Below are 19,444 nucleotides of genomic sequence, written 5' to 3'. Positions count from 1 at the left end.
AATCAGTTTACAGCATTCAAAACAATTGATTTACAATCAGCCAATCAGTCAATAGCATTCAAAAAAGTTTAGAAATGATTAGCCAATCAGATATTGGCATTCATAAATAATTCATAATATAGATGGCTGTAAATGTTAAAAGATTTAAATTAAAAAAAACAAAATTAATTATAAATCTAGTAGGATTTGGGAAAATTCTAGTTATACATTATTCAGCCATTAACAAAGATATGAATTTTTATTGCAAAGGTTTGTAAGTAACATGAAGACGAATGAAAACAAACCTTAACTTCATTCTATATACAAGACAAAGAGATTTTCACAGATTCATTCTCTACACAAAAAAGTCAAAAACTGATAAAGCATTACTTTCTACTCTACTCCGACAGTCAGCCATCATGCGACTTAGTTCTTGGATACATTCTGAGAGTTCACTCTTCGCGCCACAGACATTGTGATACAGGCGAGGAATGAGTTACCTACCTTAGATTTCTCCATGACGGAGTCCAGACATTCGAAATACGACAGGTCGGTCACTGGCTCATTGGCACTCTCCAGCATAGATTTTTTCATCTGCAATAATACAGCATCACAGCATTAAAAAAAATACAGCATACTGAGCATAGAGAAGCATTGTACAGCATATATTCTTACACGGCTCAAATCTTTATAATAAAATACATATCTTTAACATTTTCATTTTCAGTTTGGAGGGAAAGGGCTTAAGAGGAAAGGAGTATAAATCTAAGGAATCCACTATAAATAATTATTTTGCTATGAGGATGAAGGAGTAATTCATCTGTAAAATCAGAAGGATGAAAAGATGGCTTTTAAGGATAAGTTATGTGTTTTCTGAATCTTACTTACAACAGTGTCGTAAAGCTATACTCTACAACTTCTTTCTCACTCTTATCGTAATAATAGTCTGAGGGCGTTATCTTACTCCTTCTGTCCTTGGTTATATAAACTACATACACATTGGAGGGTGTTACTGACCTGTATTTGTCTGAGGGCATTATCACACTCCTTCTGCCCTTCGTTATATATAAACTAAATACACATTGGAGGGTGTTACTGACCTGTATTTGTCTGAGGGCGTTATCACACTCCTTCTGTCCTTGGCTATATAAACTACATACACATTGGAGGTTGTTACTGACCTGTATCTGTCTGAGGGCATTATCACACTCCTTCTGCCCTTCATTATATATAAACTACACACACATTGGAGGGTGTTACTGACCTGTATCTGTCTGAGGGCGTTATCACACTCCTTCTGCCCTTGGTTATATATAAACTACATACACATTGGAGGGTGTTACTGACCTGTATCTGTCTGAGGGCGTTATCACACTCCTTCTGCCCTTGGTTATATAAACTACATACACATTGGAGGGTGTTACTGACCTGTATCTGTCTGAGGGTGTTATCACACTCCTTCTGCCCTTGGTTATATAAACTACATACACATTGGAGGGTGTTACTGACCTGTATCTGTCTGAGGGCGTTATCACACTTCTTCTGCCCTTGGTTATATAAACTACATACACATTGGAGGGTGTTACTGACCTGTATCTGTCTGAGGGTGTTATCACACTCCTTCTGCCCTTGGTTATATAAACTACATACACATTGGAGGGTGTTACTGACCTGTATCTGTCTGAGGGCGTTATCACACTCCTTCTGCCCTTGGTTATATTTAAACTACATACACATTGGAGGGTGTTACTGACCTGTATTTGTCTGAGGGCGTTATCACACTCCTTCTGCCCTTGGTTATATAAACTACATACATATGGGAGGGTGTTACTGACCTGTATCTGTCTGAGGGCGTTATTACACTCCTTCTGCCCTTGGTTATATAAACTACATACACATTGGAGGGTGTTACTGACCTGTATCTGTCTGAGGGCGTTATCACACTCCTTCTGTCCTGGAGCCGACACAGTACAGACGTTGATCAGCTGATTAATGCTCTCCGTCACCGCTCTGTCAGACAAAATGTAGTAAAAGTTTAAAATATCAAACAATAAAATTGAAACAAAACCCCTAAAATCCTTACTCAATTTAATTATTTCATGCTTTACAAAACTACACATAGTTATTGACTCCGGGGCTATAAACTTAACACAAGAGGCCCATGGGCCACATTGCTCACCTGAGGAACAATAGGTATAATAAAATCAGTCCTGGGGCCAAAGTCTTAACAATTATAAAGAATCATCTGGCTGATTAGTTTCTGAGAAGAAGATTTTTAAAGATTTACTCTTTATATTTATATTACTCTTTATATATAATATATGTTTAATTTCAACCCGCCATTGTGGCCCCACCCTACCCCCGGGGGTCATGATTTTCACAACTTTGTATCTACACTACCTGAGGATGCTTCCACACAAGTGTTAGCTTTCCTGGCTGATTAGTGTCTGAGTAGAAGATTTTTAAAGATTAACTCTATTTATTCCTATGTTAAACTTCAACCCCCCATTGTGGCCCCATCCTACCCCCGGGGGACATAATTTTCACAAATTTGTATCTATACTACCTGAAAATGCTTTCACACAGGTTTCAGCTTTCCTGGCTGATTAGTTTCTGAGAAGAAGATTTTTAAAGATTTACTCTATATATTCCTATGTAAAAGTTTGTTTGAACCCCCCCCCCCCCCCCATTGTGGCCCCATCCTACCCCCGGGGTCATGATTTTCACAACATTGTATCTACACTACCTGAGGATGCTTCCACACAAGTTTCAGCTTTTCTGATCTTATGGTTCATGAGAAGATTTTTAAAAATTTACTCTGTATATTCCTATGTAAAAGTTCAACCCCCCATTGTGGCCCCACCCTATCCCCGGGGGTCGTGAATTTTACAACTTTGAATCTACACTACCTGAGGATGCTTTCACACAAGTGTCAGCTTTCCTGGCTGATTAGTTTCTGAAAAAAAGATTTTTAAAGATTTACTCTATATATTCATGTGTTAAACTTCGACCCCCATTGTGGCCCCACCCTACCCCCGGGGTCATGATTTTCACAAATTTGAATTTATACTACCTGAGGATGCTTTCACTTAAGTTTCAGCTTTCCTGGTCTTATGGTTCATGAGAAGAAGATTTTCCCTTTGCAAAAGGGCGTGGTCCTTAATTTTCACAACTTTGAATCCCCTTAGGCTAAGGATGCTTTGTGCCAAGTTTGGTTAAAATTGGCCCAGTGGTTCTTGAGAAGATGTTGAAAATGTGAAAAAAGACAGACGGACAGACGGACAGACAGACAGACGGACGACATACAAAATGTGATCAGAATAGCTCACTTGAGCTTTCAGCTCGGTGAGCTAAAAAGTTAAAGATAAAACTCAAACACATTAAAAGGGGCATGGTCACGATTTTGGTCAAATTTTATTTTTCTGTTTTATTATTTACAATGCTTCAGGAATGCATTTCTAATGATCAAATGAAATATGAGAGTCAGTCATTGAGTTATAAGCAAGATACAGGACTCACAGTTCTATGTCATGTAAACAAGGCTCGGGCCATGTCTTTGTTTACATAGGTTCAATTTACCTGTAAAAAATCTTTTTCTAGCTAATTTGTCTATCTTCTTATTCATTCTAAGCATAAATTAAAAGTTCCTAATGGTTAACACATTTATTTTAGGTCTAAAACTGGAAATTTCACTTCAACATTCAAAATGTAAACAAAAGCTTTGTTTACATGGCAAAGTATTGTAAGCTCTGTAACTCACTTATAACTCAACGAATGACACTCAAATTTTGGTTGCCTATTTAAACTGCCTTACTGAAGCATTGTAAATTATAAAATAGAAAAAAAAAAATTTGACCAAAATCGTGACCATGCCCCTTTAAGGATTAGACTATGTAGAGTAACTCAATGTAATATTGGATTACATAAAGGTAATATTTGAGTGCTTACCTGGCTGCCTGCGAGAGCAGATTCTTGGTGTTGGGAGCGTTTGGATCGACCGACACAGACTTGGCGGCCAGCAGCAGTTTACTGGAAACCATGGAGACGTTCTTCAGTCCGCCCACAATCTGGTTCTGTGTGTCTCCATCCTTGGACAGACCTGGAAACCGACCAATCAAAATCAATCACAGGTACCTACATTCTACAGTAATGTCACACCTTAAGCCTCGCGTCTGTTTTGATCAAACCTTAAACTTTTAGTATCTGATTTTGTTGGAATCTCGCTCTCACTGACCTGCCATGGTGAGTCCAGATTTGATGATAAGACGACCTGTACTCGCGAGATGACTCGGCGAGTTGGTTAGGTGTGCCACGAGATGCGGTGACGATGTCACTGGCGGCCTGGTTGAGATTGACAGCGGCGTTGTTGATCTCGATCTGGATCTCCTGGAACGTGCGGTCTGTGCTCGGGTACTACAATGTACAGGAATGAAACATAGGTAATCATAGATTACTAAGCTAACCGAGACGGAGCATCACCCTTATGAGACATCACCTACATAAGACCACCTTTATCATTTTATATGAAAATCATACTTTATGATCTTGGATATTCATGGATTCTGTTTTGACAAAATATCGTATATCATCTGATAAAATTTTTTATGATAATCATATGTTCATATGTTAATCAATACAATGATATAAAATTAAATATTGCATCATGTCATATTTATAATATATATCATATAATACAATAAAATACTGTAATAAACAATGATGAGATTTGATATTGTAACGTATAATATGACATTGTATTGTGTTATACCTTATTGTATTTGATCACATAATACAATATCATAAAATATTATACCATATAGTATTATATTACAATATCATATTACATGATACTGTTATTAATACATCATAACATTGAAACATGATATTATATTGTATAATATAGTATGATATTGTATTGAATGACACTGAAACATATTTGATACATTATATGATATTATATCATATAATACAATATAATTTGATTCCAACATTGTATCTTATCAAATGATACACTATCATGTGATAAAGTAAAATATTATAAAATACATTATTATATTATACATATTGTATCATATGACACAATAATATATTACAATATCATTTAATACAATTTCATGTGATATGATAATATATCATAAAAACCAATATCATATCATACAATATCGTATGATACAATATTATATAATATTACAATATCATATAATACAATTTCATGTGATATAATTCTATATTACTGTAACTAATATCATATTATACAATATTGTATGATACAATATTATATAATATACAATATTGTATCATAGGATACAATATAATATTTTGCAATATCTTATGTAATTGTATCATGTGATAAAATAATAAATTAAAAATACAGTATAATATTATACAATATTGTATCATAATATACAATACTATACATAACAATATCATGATACAATATCATAAAATTAAAAAAAAAATGATACAATATCATATCGTATCGTATAACTTTTATAATATAACATATGATATCATATTGTATCACATCAAACAATATTGTTTCATATCATACAAACTATATCATAGAAATCATAATTTATCATTTATCAACAAACACATCTATCTATCGAGCTGGTTTGTGTGAGGTAGGAGATTTCTTTAGCATCCTTGATAATGGAGATCAGGCTCTGCATCTGAAGCAACCTCTGCATTTGATTTATAATAAAGTTAAATCAACTATGCAAGCTATCATCTATAAAACATGTGACCTGTTCCAAAAAACTAAACCTCATCCAGCATCCGAAACCTATGGCTCAGATTCAGCATTCAAGCCCATCAGGTGCATTGGTATCATAAGACGCATCATCCATGCAAGTTTGGACCAGTAATAACTAAGATATCATCATCAGAGGGCACTAGCAATTAAAACCTTAACTTCCCCCAGCATCCGTAACCTATGGCTCAGATTCAGCATCCATGCCTGTCAGGTGCATCTGTATCATAAGACACACCATCCATTCAAGTTTGGTGAAGTTAGGACCTGTAATAACTAAGATTTATTTTTTAGCATCCTTGATAATGGAGATCAAGCTCTGCATCTGAAGCTACCTCCTGCAATTCATTCATATTACAGTTAAATCAACTATGCAAGTTTGAAATAGTACTTTCATCTATTAAACATGTGACCTGTTTCTAAAAACTTAATTTTATCCAGCATCCGAAACCAGACTCAGCATTCAAGCCTGTCAGGTGCATCAGTATCATAAGACACACCATCCATGGAAGTTCTGGTGAAGTTAGGACAAGTAATAACTAAGATATCATCATCAGAGGGCACCTGTTTCAAAAACTTTATTTAACCAGCTCTTAAAACCTTAACCTCCTCCAGCATCCGAAACCTATTGCTCAGATTCAGCATTCAAGCTTGTCAGGTGCATCAGTATCATAAGACGCACCATCCATACAAGTTTGGTGAAGTTAGGACCAGTAGTAACTAAGATATAATCATCAGAGGGCACCTGCAACAAAAACTGTAACCAGCTCTAAAAACCTTAACCTCTTCCAGCATCCGAAACCTATTGATCAGATTCAGCATTCAAGCTTGTCAGGTGCATCAGTATCATAAGACGCATCATCCATACAAGTTTGGTGAAGTTAGGACCAGAAGTAACTTAGATATTGCTATCAATGGGCACCCGCAACGAAAACTTTAACCTGCTCCAAAAATCTTAACCTCCTCCAGCATCCGAAACCTATAGCTGAGATTCAGCACTCAAGCCTGTCTGGTGCATCAGTATCATAAGGCACACCATCCATGCAAGTTTGGTGAAGTACGGACCAGCAGTAACTTAGATATTGCTATCAAAGGGCACCTGCAACAAAAACTTTAACCTGGTCCAACAACCTTAAACTCCTCCAGCATCTAAAATTTAGGACCCAGATTCAGCATCCAAGTCTTTCAATTCCATAAGTAGGTCCAGATGCATCATCCATGCAAGTTTGGTGAAGATAGGACAAGTAATAGCTTGGATACAGGACCTGCAACAAAAACTTTAACCAGGTCCGGACGCCGACACCGACGCCGACGCCGACGCCGAGGGTATAGCATAAGCTCTCCTTGACTTCGTCTCGGTGAGCTAAAAATTAAATCAATTCCTAATAATGATGCATAGATGAAGTAAATTTGTTAAGATTACTTTTTATGAGATAAGGATTTCTATGCATATGTGAAGTAATTTAATTCTGAAAGAATGAGAACTATTTCTGTGAAAAAGGTGACTTTTTATGAGCCAAGTTAAAATTTGAGATGAAGTTTGTTTACTGTTGACATAAGGTTGCCTATTCGTCTATTTCTAAGATAGATGTAACTATCTCGGTGGATGCCATTTGACTCTTTATCTACTTATTCTGAGATCAAATCTGCTTCCGACTTAAATTTTGTCTATTTTGGAGATAGACTTTGTCTGCGGAACAGACAGATCTGCGTACCTTGGTGGACGCCAGCTCCTGGCTCGAGTCTGTGATCTGTCTGATGGCGTTATCCACGTCTCTCTGTCTGGGAAGGGCGTTCACACAGTTGTTGAGCGCACTCGACACAGCCTTGGCCACCTGGTTAAGTCGAGCCTGGTTCTCAGGGTTTTCTGGGTCGTTCATGGCTCGCTTCGTCTCCTCCAGTAGATGCGTCGACTTGTCGATGACGTCACGGGCGCTGTCGATGACCTGCCGTCTGACCTCGATGTCTCTGAGGTTGAGGCGACACCGCGTGTGGCTTCTGTCAGCATGCGGAGGGCGTTCACGGTGTCCCTGGCTGCTACACCCACGTAATTCTCATTGCCCTGAAAAATCACCATATAGTGAAAATATATAATATATTAGATAAATAAAATCCATGTCCCTGAGAAATGACCATAGGGAAGAATGTGTGAAGAAAAGTCACAACAGAATGAAATCATGTCATATATATATATTATACTGTTCACTCCATTTTTTCTCATATCACAAAAATTACCAAATCGGGGGTAAATATGTTACTTTTTCATTTGCATCAGTCATCTTGTTTCAATTTTTGCATCTCATATTTCTAGTGATGTCTTATTTTTTTTTTACATCATATATCTATTACCAGAATATATGAAATGCTAAATATATTCTACAAGATTTCTGTCTCCATTATACATTTATCAGTGTTTACCTGTGAGGCAGCAGTCAGTAGCTGAGCCATCGCCGATCCCACGTTCTTAGAGGTGGAGCCAAGTTTCATGGCCGACGCCTCCACCTGAAATACGTAACAGTATCATGTATCAACTCCATTCCACCATATTACAATAGAAAGCCAAAGTAAAATATCAAATCTCCCATTTATATAATAATCAAAAAATATCTGATACTTTACACCCTTTACTTACATTTTTAGTGATGATCTTTTCACTATAAACATGCTACGATCACTAAATATTCATGACCTTTAACCCCTGGCCTGAACATAATATGAATGATCCACTTAACATATAATCCAATTAACAAATGCACTATGTATACACATGCTACTATCATTGAGGATTCATGACCTTTAACCCTTGACCTGACAATATCATCACCCTGACATTTTCCTCTTGGCCTTACCGTTTCACCGGGTAGTGGCACCAGGTTACCACCGTCGGCGGCTCTGCGGTACTCCTCCAGCTCGCGGTCGAGTTCAGTCAGCTGATCAAGCGCGGCGTCCACCTCCAGTGAGATACACATCTCCTCTGCCTTCCCAGAAGCGGTTCTCAGCTCGGCGAGCGCGGTGGTCATCGTCTTCACTGCCTGGTTCATGTTCATGCTCGCCGCTTGGTCTCCAACTGTTGGGGCTGCGGCGTTTGCGGCGGATACCAGCTGACTGGCAGGCTGTCATAAGAGAAATGCAGCCAGTGAACCGAAATGTGAAACTAGTGTATATTATAATAGACTTTGCACAACATATTGTTCTGATAAAATAATCTTTAACAACAAAATAAGTTAAATGTAGCACAGAAAACTTAGTTTTAAGACATTTTCACTTCTCCCCCAAACATTGCAGCGAGATTTACAGACATTGTACTATAAATGTTTGATTTTTTTCTTGCCAAATGGTCTCTCTTACAATTTGTACTTTATATCTGTATAAATTCCTTGCTAGCATTGATCAGTTGTAGCTGGGCTGTAGGGCTGTCCTGGTTTGTCTCAGATCCCCGGAATCCTTGGATCAACAGAGGCAGCTGTTCATTCATGATCTGTAGAAGGAGAACAACACGTGATAGTCTCAGCCAATAAAATACAACAATACAAGGAGGACACACTATCATTCTCTCAGCCAATCATTAACAGTATTTGTGAAGGACATGATACCATCCTTCCAGCCAATAAAATAGTGTTATAGAGCAAAACATGGGAGACACAGTACAATATTCTCAGATAGCACTCTAATAATACTTTCATACTTAAGGGGAACAAAGATACGGCAATGCCATGACAATTAGAGAAACAGCTGAAAACATAATGTGGCTAATGCAGGATTTGATCCAGTGACCTTTTGCTGACTGGCCATAAACTAGGACCCAGATATGTATTAAGCGTTTCCACCTTCGTGCAAGTTAAGTTGTGATGAAATAACTATGAATCCATACCTGACACTGTTGAGTCAGTTGATGTTCCGAGGTTTTGTTGGTGTTGCATTCTTTGAGGCGTTAATCAGCTGTGTGGTGGCTGAGGCGGTATGATGTTTAATATATCACCCTGATATAAAAGTACAACAACAGAATTGGGGGAAATTTATATCAACTTCATTTCTATCAATTATGTATCTTTTGATTACCAGGGGGTATCTAAATTTGAGAATTTTTTTTTATGAGATATAGATTTCTTCTCATGCACAATCAATTCCTAATAATGATGCATAGATGAAGTAAATTTGTTAAGATTACTTTTATGAGATAGGGATTTCTATGCATATGTGAAGTAATTTAATTCTGAAAGAATGAGAACTATTTCTGTGAAAAAGGTGACTTTTTATGAGCCAAGTTAAAATTTGAGATGAAGTTTGTTTACTGTTGACATAAGGTTGCCTATTCGTCTATTTCTAAGATAGATGTAACTATCTCGGTGGATGCCATTTGACTCTATATCCACTTATTCTGAGATCAAATCTGCTTCCGACTTAAATTTTGTCTATTTCTGAGATAGACTTTGTCTGCGGAACAGACAGATCTGCGTACCTTGGTGGACGCCAGCTCCTGGCTCGAGTCTGTGATCTGTCTGATGGCGTTATCCACGTCTCTCTGTCCCGGCAGGGCGTTCACACAGTTGTTGAGCGCACTCGACACAGCCTTGGCCACCTGGTTAAGTCGAGCCTGGTTCTCAGGGTTTTCTGGGTCGTTAATGGCTCGCTTGGTCTCCTCCAGTAGATGCGTCTACTTGTCGATGACGTCGCGGGCGCTGTCGATGACCTGCCGTCTGACCTCGATGTCTCTGAGGCGACAAAGCGTGTGGCTTCTGTCAGCATGCGGAGGGCGTTCACGGTGTCCCTGGCTGCTACACCCACGTAATTCTCATTGCCCTGAAAAATCACCATATAGTGAAAATATATAATATATTAGATAAATAAAATCCATGTCCCTGAGAAATGACCATAGGGAAGAATGTGTGAAGAAAAGTCACAACAGAATAAAATCATCTCATATATATATCATACTGTTCACTCCGTTTTTTCTTATATCACAAAAATTACAAAAATGGGGGTAAATATGTTACTTTTTCATTTGCATCAGTCATCTTGTTTCAATTTTTGCATCTCATATTTCTAGTGATGTCTTATTTTTTTTTTACATCATATATCTATTACCAGAATATATGAAATGCTAAATATATTCTACAAAATTTCTGTCTCCATTATACATTCATCTGTGTTTACCTGTGGGGCAGCAGTCAGTAGCTGAGCCATCGCCGATCCCACGTTCTTAGAGGTGGAGCCAAGTTTCATGGCCGACGCCTCCACCTGAAATACGTAACAGTATCATGTATCAACTCCATTCCACTATATTACAATAGAAAGCCAAAGTAAAATATCAAATCTCCCATTTATATAATAATCAACAAATATTTGACACTTTACACCCTTTACTTACATATTTAGACTAGTGATGATCTTTTCACTATAAACATGCTACGATCACTAAATATTCATGACCTTTAACCCCTGGCCTGAACATAATATGAATGATCCACTTAACATATAATCCAATTAACAAATGCTCTATGTATACACATGCTACTATCATTGAGTATTCATGACCTTTAACCCTTGACCTGACTATATAATCACCCTGACATTTTCCTCTTGGCCTTACCGTTTCACCGGGTAGTGGCACCAGGTTACCGCCGTCGGCGGGTCTGCGGTACTCCTCCAGCTCGCGGTCGAGTTCAGTCAGCTGATCAAGCGCGGCGTCCACCTCCAGTGAGATACATATCTCCTCTGCCTTCCCAGAGGCGGTTCTCAGCTCGGTGAGCGCGGTGGTCATCATCTTCACTGCCTTGTTCATATTCATGCTCGCTGCTTGGTCTCCAACTGTTGGGGCTGCGGCGTTTGCGGCGGATACCAGCTGACTGGCAGGCTGTCATAAGAGAAATGCAGCCAGTGAACCGAAATGTGAAACTAGTGTATATTATAATAGACTGTGCACAACATATTGTTCTGATAAAATAATCTTTAACAACAAAATAAGTTAAATATAGCACAGAAAACTTAGTTTTAAGACATTTTCACTTCTCCCCCAAACATTGCAGCGAGATTTACAGACATTGTACTATCAATGTTTGATTTTTTTCTTGCCAAATGGTCTCTCTTATAATTTGTACTTTATACCTGTATAAATTCCTTGCTGGCATTAATCAGTTGTAGCTGGGCTGTAGCGCTGTCCTGGTTTGTCTCAGATCCCCGAAATCCTTGGATCAACAGAGGCAGCTGTTCATTCATGATCTGTAGAAGGAGAACAACACGTGATAGTCTCAGCCAATAAAATACAACAATACAAGGAGGACACACTATCATTCTCTCAGCCAATCATTAACAGTATTTGTGAAGGACATGATACCATCCTTCCAGCCAATAAAATAGTGTTATAGAGCAAAACATGGGAGACACAGTACAATATTCTCAGATAGCACTCTAATAATACTTTCATACTTAAGGGAAACAAAGATACGGCAATGCCATGACAATTAAAGAAACAGCTGAAAACATAATGTGGCTAATGCAGGATTTGATCCAGTGACCTTTTGCTGACTGGCCATAAACTAGGACCCAGATATGTATTAAGCGTTTCCACCTTCGTGCAAGTTAAGTTGTGATGAAATAACTATGAATCCATACCTGACACTGTTGAGTCAGTTGATGTTCCGAGGTTTTGTTGGTGTTGCATTCTTTGAGGCGTTAATCAGCTGTGTGGTGGCTGAGGCGGTACGACGCGCGGCGTTCTACAAATCATAGATATAATCTCTTACAGTCCAATGGCATATTACAGTACGATTGTAAAATACTCGTTTTACAATCCAATTACATTTCAAAGCATAGTTGTAACCATAATACACCTAAATGACTCAAGTAAAGTCTCATCACAAAACATGATTGTAATATAAAGCCATCATGTCGTATATCATTTATTGCAATTAAATTACAGGTTTTAAAGATTATTAAATGACACTTAATGAGTCTCTGACCTCTAGCCTCCTGATGAGTTTCTTTTTGAGGGCGTTGCTGGCAGCGATATTTGTGGCAGCCCGGAGATCCTCTGTAGCGCCTCGTAGTCTCTTCTGCTGCTCCGAGTCGTTCGGACTCGACGCAGAGCCCTGTAATATTAGAATATAACACTTTACTGAAATTGATTGAACATAATATAGCTGTCAACTGTGATATACAACTCTGTATCAAATATAACATTTGACTTTACAAATGTTAAACATGATATTGCATTCTACAGTGTCAGCTGCTTTATCTTTACCATCATATGTTCTGCGGCCTATAAATGTCTACATAACCAGAAACACAGTATACTAGTATACTATTACACTTCCCATCTCATTGTTCAATGCACACAACTTTTCCTTACCTTGGCAGCTTCCACCATGTTCGCGGTGGCATCAGCGAGTAGTCCGGCGGCCAGGAGCCGCTTCTGCATGTCCGAGTCAGAGTGGCCCTCAGCTTCTCCCCTGATGGCCCCAACCAATGAAGAGGTCGCCTGAAAACAACAGATATCAAGGTCAAAAAAATTATATCATAAACAAGTAATTATATTGAAACAGTCAACAGTGTTAAATTTCTGAGCCATGTAGGTGCTAACCCAATCTAGCATTGACTTTTATAGAATTGAACTTATGAAAGATGTGTGAAATATTTGCGAGCTTACCTGAGCTAGCTGCCTGGCCTGTCTCACCATCTCGTGGGCGTCGCCCACACTACTGAACAGTCTGTTCGTCACAGTCAGGATTGTGTCCACTGCGTCCTCGTGGGACTCCCCAGCCTGAATATCAAAAACATACATTTACTACCTCACTGCACAGAAGAGTTCAATGACATGATCTTGGTATCATTAAAGGCTCAATGCTTTGTATCAAAATATCCTTAAAATGTGTTTGTCATTATAACCAAACATTCAGTGTAATAATTTCTTCATTTTTTGTAAATGTTGTGTAACAGGTCTATTTCAGAGAGAGAGAGAGAGAGAGAGAGAGAGAGAGAGAGAGAGAGAGAGAGAGAGAGAGAGAGAGAGAGAGAGAATAAACAGCTACAGAAAAAGAAAACAGTGACTATCCCACTTACCACTGTCGACCCTGCCCCCTTCTTGATGTGCTGTAGCAGGTCGTTAAGAGCCTGAGTAACCGCGGTGGCTGCGGTGCCTAGGTCGGCCAGAAGCTTGTCGTCACGGAGGGACTGCTGGGCCGCCTCCACGATTCCCTCAACAGAGTGAGCCACACCCTTTGTGGCGTGTATCAGCTGTTCCTGACAGGCCGGGCTACTGATGGTCGGAGCCACCACCTACAACATATATAGTGATACAATATAAAACGGTGTTAGTACCAACAGGCAGATGTCATCCTAAGAGATTATTATTCCAACCAATAGGACTTACTGTAACAAATGGATAAATTCAACCAATAGGACTTATTGTAACAAATGGATAAATTCAACCAATAGGACTTATTGTAACAAATAGATTAATTCAACCAATAAGAGCCACCATCTACACCACACTCAAAGACAGTATTTGCACTTAACATACAGGATCAATAAAAATCCAAGGTCTCAACAAATATAATGATTTCCATCCTACTGGATCAATCCTACCCAATAGGATCAATCTCAGCCTTTATGATCAATCTCAGTCTATAGGATCTATCTCAGCCTTTATGATCAATCTCAGTCTATAGGATCTATCTCAGCCTTTAGGATCAATCTCAGCCTTTATGATCAATCTCAGTCTATAGGATCTATCTCAGCCTTTATGATCAATCTCTGTCTATAGGATCTATCTCAGCCTTTAGGATCAATCTCAGTCTATAGGATCTATCTCAGCCTTTAGGATCAATCTCAGCCTATAGGATCTATCCCATCCAATTTGATCAATCCCGATTCAAGGAATCTGCCGCATTCTTTTGAGTATTTCTAACCTATTAGATCATTTCCAGAAGATTTTGTCAAGCAAAGGGATTAGTCTGAACCTCATGAATCAACCCGAAAAAATCAGATCCAAACCAATGGGTTAGTCCAACCAATAAGTATCAATCATAAAGAATTCAAATGAAAAAATTTATATCATCTATTTCATATTACAATATTAGTGCTAATATTAAACTCTGATATTCAATCTTTAAAACAGATTTCATAAAAATCAAATCCAAATTAACAGCAAACTAAGGTTATCCAAATAAAATTGTGTTACCAGTCAGCATAGCTTCTTACCGAACCAAAGTCATGGAGCTACAGAGATATACAGAGACAATCTGAAAGCTTTGTACAAGCTATTAGCTCTGTCAGTCAATTTACCTTTAACTTAGAACAAGCTGCGAGCTGTGACAAAGCCTGATAAATCATACATTATTCCAAGCCATGATATATAACTCGTACCTTGCTATAAGCTTCGAGTTGAAATGTGGCGAGGGTACAGACCGTCGCCAGGTCGATGAGTTTGTTCTGTGATGTACATGGATAAACTACAAACTCCGACTTATCTTACTACACACCTCAAGTTTATCTGTATACAGGGAAATATTCGCCCCCGGTTTTTTTTTGCCCACTTTTCTCCTCATTGTCAGCAGATGAATTTAAGACTCAGAAAAATCAAAGGTCTCCAATCTTCTCCCTTTTAACACAACTACATCTTGGCAAATTGAAGACAGGACAAATTTGCAAGTGTAGAAGGGTGAAAGAAATACAAGGCTACAATAACCCTGTGTACAGTAGATGAACAGACGTACCTTGGTACAGGCCACGAGCTGTGACGTCCCGAGGGCACAGCTGGTCGCCGAGCTGATGACCTTGTTCTGAAGCCCCTGGTCCTCGGTGGTGCTGGCCACATTCTTGGCCTTCAGGACGAGCTGGGCCATCGCATTGGCCACTGCCTTAGCAAGAGCTAGCAATGTCTCTTAAAAATACAACACCATTCATATCAAACCTTATGATACATGTACATTTACAATGATAATGTACATTCCTTATTTCATGCAAGTCTTAAATTTCAAGATTCAGCTGCATCAAATCTTGAGTATATGAAATTGCTACGCCAAAGTTTCATGTGATTTTACGTGATGTTTATACCTTGCGTTTAATTAGAAATCTACAGTTTTTAAAACACAAGAAAAACGTCTTTCTGTAGACATTCATTGTTAATTCTATGAGATGTTACCTTAATGATATCAATTTTTAAGAAAGAAATCACACAGTTAGCCGAAGACAACTAATCAGAGCGCCTCACCTGGTACATCCTGTCCGTGTCGTCAGCCGTCTCTCCAATGCCTGTCATCACTTCCTGTGACGCCTCGCCGATCGTCTTACCTGCCGTGATTAGGTTAGATTTACCCTGTCAACACACGGAGTATACATATAAATAAATGGAATTATATAAAAGCATGTATCTGGTTAGATTTATCCAGTAAACACACTTATCTGTTTACATATAGCAGGTTGTATGTATAATTCTATGTTACCTGTATGTATAGCAGATTGTATGTATAATTCTATGTTACCTGTACATATAGCAGATTGTATGTATAATTCTATGTTACCTGTACGTATAGCAGGTTGTATGTATAATTCTATGTTACCTGTACATATAGCAGGTTGTATGTATAATTCTATGTTACCTGTATGTATAGCAGATTGTATGTATAATTCTATGTTACCTGTACATATAGCAGATTGTATGTATAATTCTAGGTTACCTGTACGTATAGCAGGTTGTATGTATAATTCTATGTTACCTGTATGTATAGCAGATTGTATGTATAATTCTAGGTTACCTGTACATATAGCAGGTTGTATGAATAATTCTAGGTTACCTGTATGTATAGAAGGTTGTATGTATAATTCTAGGTTACCTGTACATATAGCAGGTTGTATGTATAATTCTATGTTACCTGTACATATAGCAGATTGTATGTATAATTCTAGGTTACCTGTACATATAGCAGGTTGTATGTATAATTCTAGGTTACCTGTACATATAGCAGATTGTATGTATAATTCTAGGTTACCTGTACATATAGCAGGTTGTATGTATAATTGTAAGGTTACCTGTACGTATAGCAGATTGTATGTATAATTCTAGGTTACCTGTACATATAGCAGGTTGTATGTATAATTCTAGGTTACCTGTATGTATAGAAGGTTGTATGTATAATTCTAGGTTACCTGTACATATAGCAGGTTGTATAAATAATTCTAAGTTACCTGTACGTATAGCAGGTTGAGTTGTACAGGGTCACGCTGGTCCACATTTTGGTCGGAGAAAAAGAACTTCCTCCTCAGCAGTAGTGTGTCCACGTCCAACACCCCCTGTTCCCTCAGGGTCCGTGAATGGTCCAACCACTCCACTGAACAATCATCCAATCAAAACTCATTTACAAAACATCCAATCAAAACTCATTTACAAAACATCCAATCAAAACTCAATACATTTTTTTAAATCTAAATTTCATCAACTACTCCAATTAAAATCATTTGATCAAAACTTTATGAAAATGTCCAATCAAAACGTATCAATGAACGGAGCCTACGTTCGTCGTCCGTGTGGAGTTTCTTTCCCATCTCGTCGAGTTTCTTCTGGTCCTTGGCGATGGACTTGTCTCGGCGGAGAGTCAGCATCTTCTCTTTCTTGTCGTCCATCATCTCGCAGACCAGGGAGTATTCCTCATGGTTAGAGATACCTGGAGAATAATACAACTGTGATACGATTATATTTAGCATGGTCACATGTCAAGCACGTGTTCGTCTATTGCTTAAGCAAAACGTAACGATATTCGTTTAAGTATCATTCGGAAAATGTCTGTGTTATTCATAATGATGTGGGGAAAAGCTGGGTCGAGTTATTAATACATATAGTCTTTCTGATTGGTTAAGAGAAACACACCCCCAGAGCGCGGTGTATATAAAGTCAGGATTTGACTTAGTCCAGCAGTTGACGTGGAATCTTTTCTAAGGTTCGAGTCAACTCACTTCCCCGGGTAGAAGGGTGGGCCCCAGTCTCCGTTTCCCGTCTCGTTCATTAATTGCCTCGCCAAGCATTTTGTTTATTGTCCCTTAAATTTTCTATTGTGCAGCATGCAAGGCGTTTGGTCCGTGCTAAGTGGGTTGGCATTAGGTTTGGGTTACTTGGACTTTAAATTAACTTTAAGGCAGGCTTACATTTACGTTGTAACTTGGTAAGGATGGTGATAACGGGAAGTTTGTATAACTGTATATTTGTGTATATAACATTTGTTCATTAATAATTCTATGGATCCATAACAAGTGTTTTCATTTACATGTAGCTGGAACTTGGAGTAGAGTTAGTGTGATTTTGAAATACTCGTAAATATTTAATAGAGTGATTGAGCGTTGATATAACTTTCTAGAACATTTACATTATTAGGGAGTTTTGGATTTAAACTAAGAAAACTGACAGATTTGAGACTGACTTAACTTAAGCGACTATAGAGACTTAAGAATATCATTGAACTTCTGGACAGGTATAAATTAAAGTTATAACCACTATACGATTACACAACAATACAGAAAATATGTTGATAGGTGTTGCTGTATGTTGCTAACACTTACCCATCTTGGTACAAATTGTGTTGCCCTACTGTGTGGCTGTCATTCAACTTACTTCAGTGTTTGCGTTGCTACATGTTGCGTGTGTTATTATTTGGTGCTGTATGTGCTAACATCTGTCCATCGAAAATTGACCCCCACCAAATTAAATGATTCCACAGTACCTATCTTGATATAGATGGTGACCATCAGTTGCCCCACTGTGTAGCTGTCATCCAACTGTAACTTCTGTGTTTCTGTGTGTTGAGAGTTACAGTGTGTTGCTATATGCAGTGTGTTGCTGTATGTTGCTTTAAGTTGCTGTATGTTGCTTAGACTTACCCGTCTTGGTACAGATGGTGACCATCAGCTGCCCTACTAAAACTTCTTTTTTGTGTGTTGCTATGAGTTGCTGTATGTTGCTGTGTGTTACTTTATGTTGCTGTATGTTGCTGTGTGTTACTTTATGTTGCTGTATGTTGCTTAGACTTACCCATCTTGGTACAGATGGTGACCATGTGACAATGTTTTTTACTGTAAATGTCATTCCTGTTCCAGCTTGGCCTGTTATCAAGATATTGTTATCATTTTCCGCAATGTTTACACATTTTTCCTGGTCGCTATCTATTTTTGCGGGTTCTTACGATTTCTCTGGACTTACCGTATGCATTCGAAACATCTCTGACTTTATATGGAGAGCCGCCGCTAAGCGTCGCGTTGCTCGATGCAAACTTCCGTTGCTTTCGATGAAATGGAATGGTATCGAGGACGTTTCGGGTCACTGGGTGGTTAAAACGGCATGTATACTTATATAAAGTATAAGATGAAGTCATCGGATCATTTTGTGACCTACTTCTCGCCAGAAACCGGTAGACAAAGGGTATAAATTGTTGAAAATAAACTGTGAATTGAGGCCTCCCCCGATGGCGAGTGTCGTCCCTTTACCTGTTTAGCTCACCGAGACGAAGTCAGGGGGAGCTTATGCTAGGTATCAGGAGAAAACGTACCCAAGAGAAAACGTACCCAGGAGAAAACGTACCCAATCTCTAGGGTACGTTTTCTCCAGGAGAAAACGTACCCGGATACGTTTTCTCCAGGAGAAAACGTACCCTATGAAAATCATAATTATACTACTTAATAGTTTTAAATACTATTTTGCATAATAAATATACAGAAATGAGTTTTATA

General features: G+C 38.3%; 2 protein-coding genes and 1 pseudogene across 2 annotated transcripts in view; all 3 read right to left on the bottom strand.

The window, feature by feature from the left end:
* The window catches only part of LOC128171447 (uncharacterized), a 136,814-nt gene that overhangs the window by 90,855 nt on the left and 26,515 nt on the right, over positions 1-19,444 (bottom strand). The window lies entirely within an intron of this gene.
* LOC128171908 (talin-1-like) lies at positions 189-15,573 on the bottom strand (annotated as a pseudogene).
* Positions 16,907-19,091, bottom strand: LOC128171420 (talin-1-like). Its single transcript, XM_052837218.1, has 3 exons — positions 18,918-19,091; positions 17,242-17,391; positions 16,907-17,058 (listed from the first exon to the last, which is right to left on the bottom strand). Exons 1-3 carry the CDS (start codon positions 19,087-19,089, stop codon positions 16,907-16,909), a joined length of 474 nt encoding a protein of 157 aa, XP_052693178.1. The 5' UTR covers positions 19,090-19,091.

Source organism: Crassostrea angulata, chromosome 2, assembly GCF_025612915.1.
Source record: "Crassostrea angulata isolate pt1a10 chromosome 2, ASM2561291v2, whole genome shotgun sequence".
Lineage (NCBI taxonomy): Eukaryota > Metazoa > Mollusca > Bivalvia > Ostreida > Ostreidae > Magallana > Magallana angulata.
The sequence above is the reverse complement of the archived record's forward strand: the minus strand, read 5'-3'. Positions and strand labels throughout refer to the sequence as shown.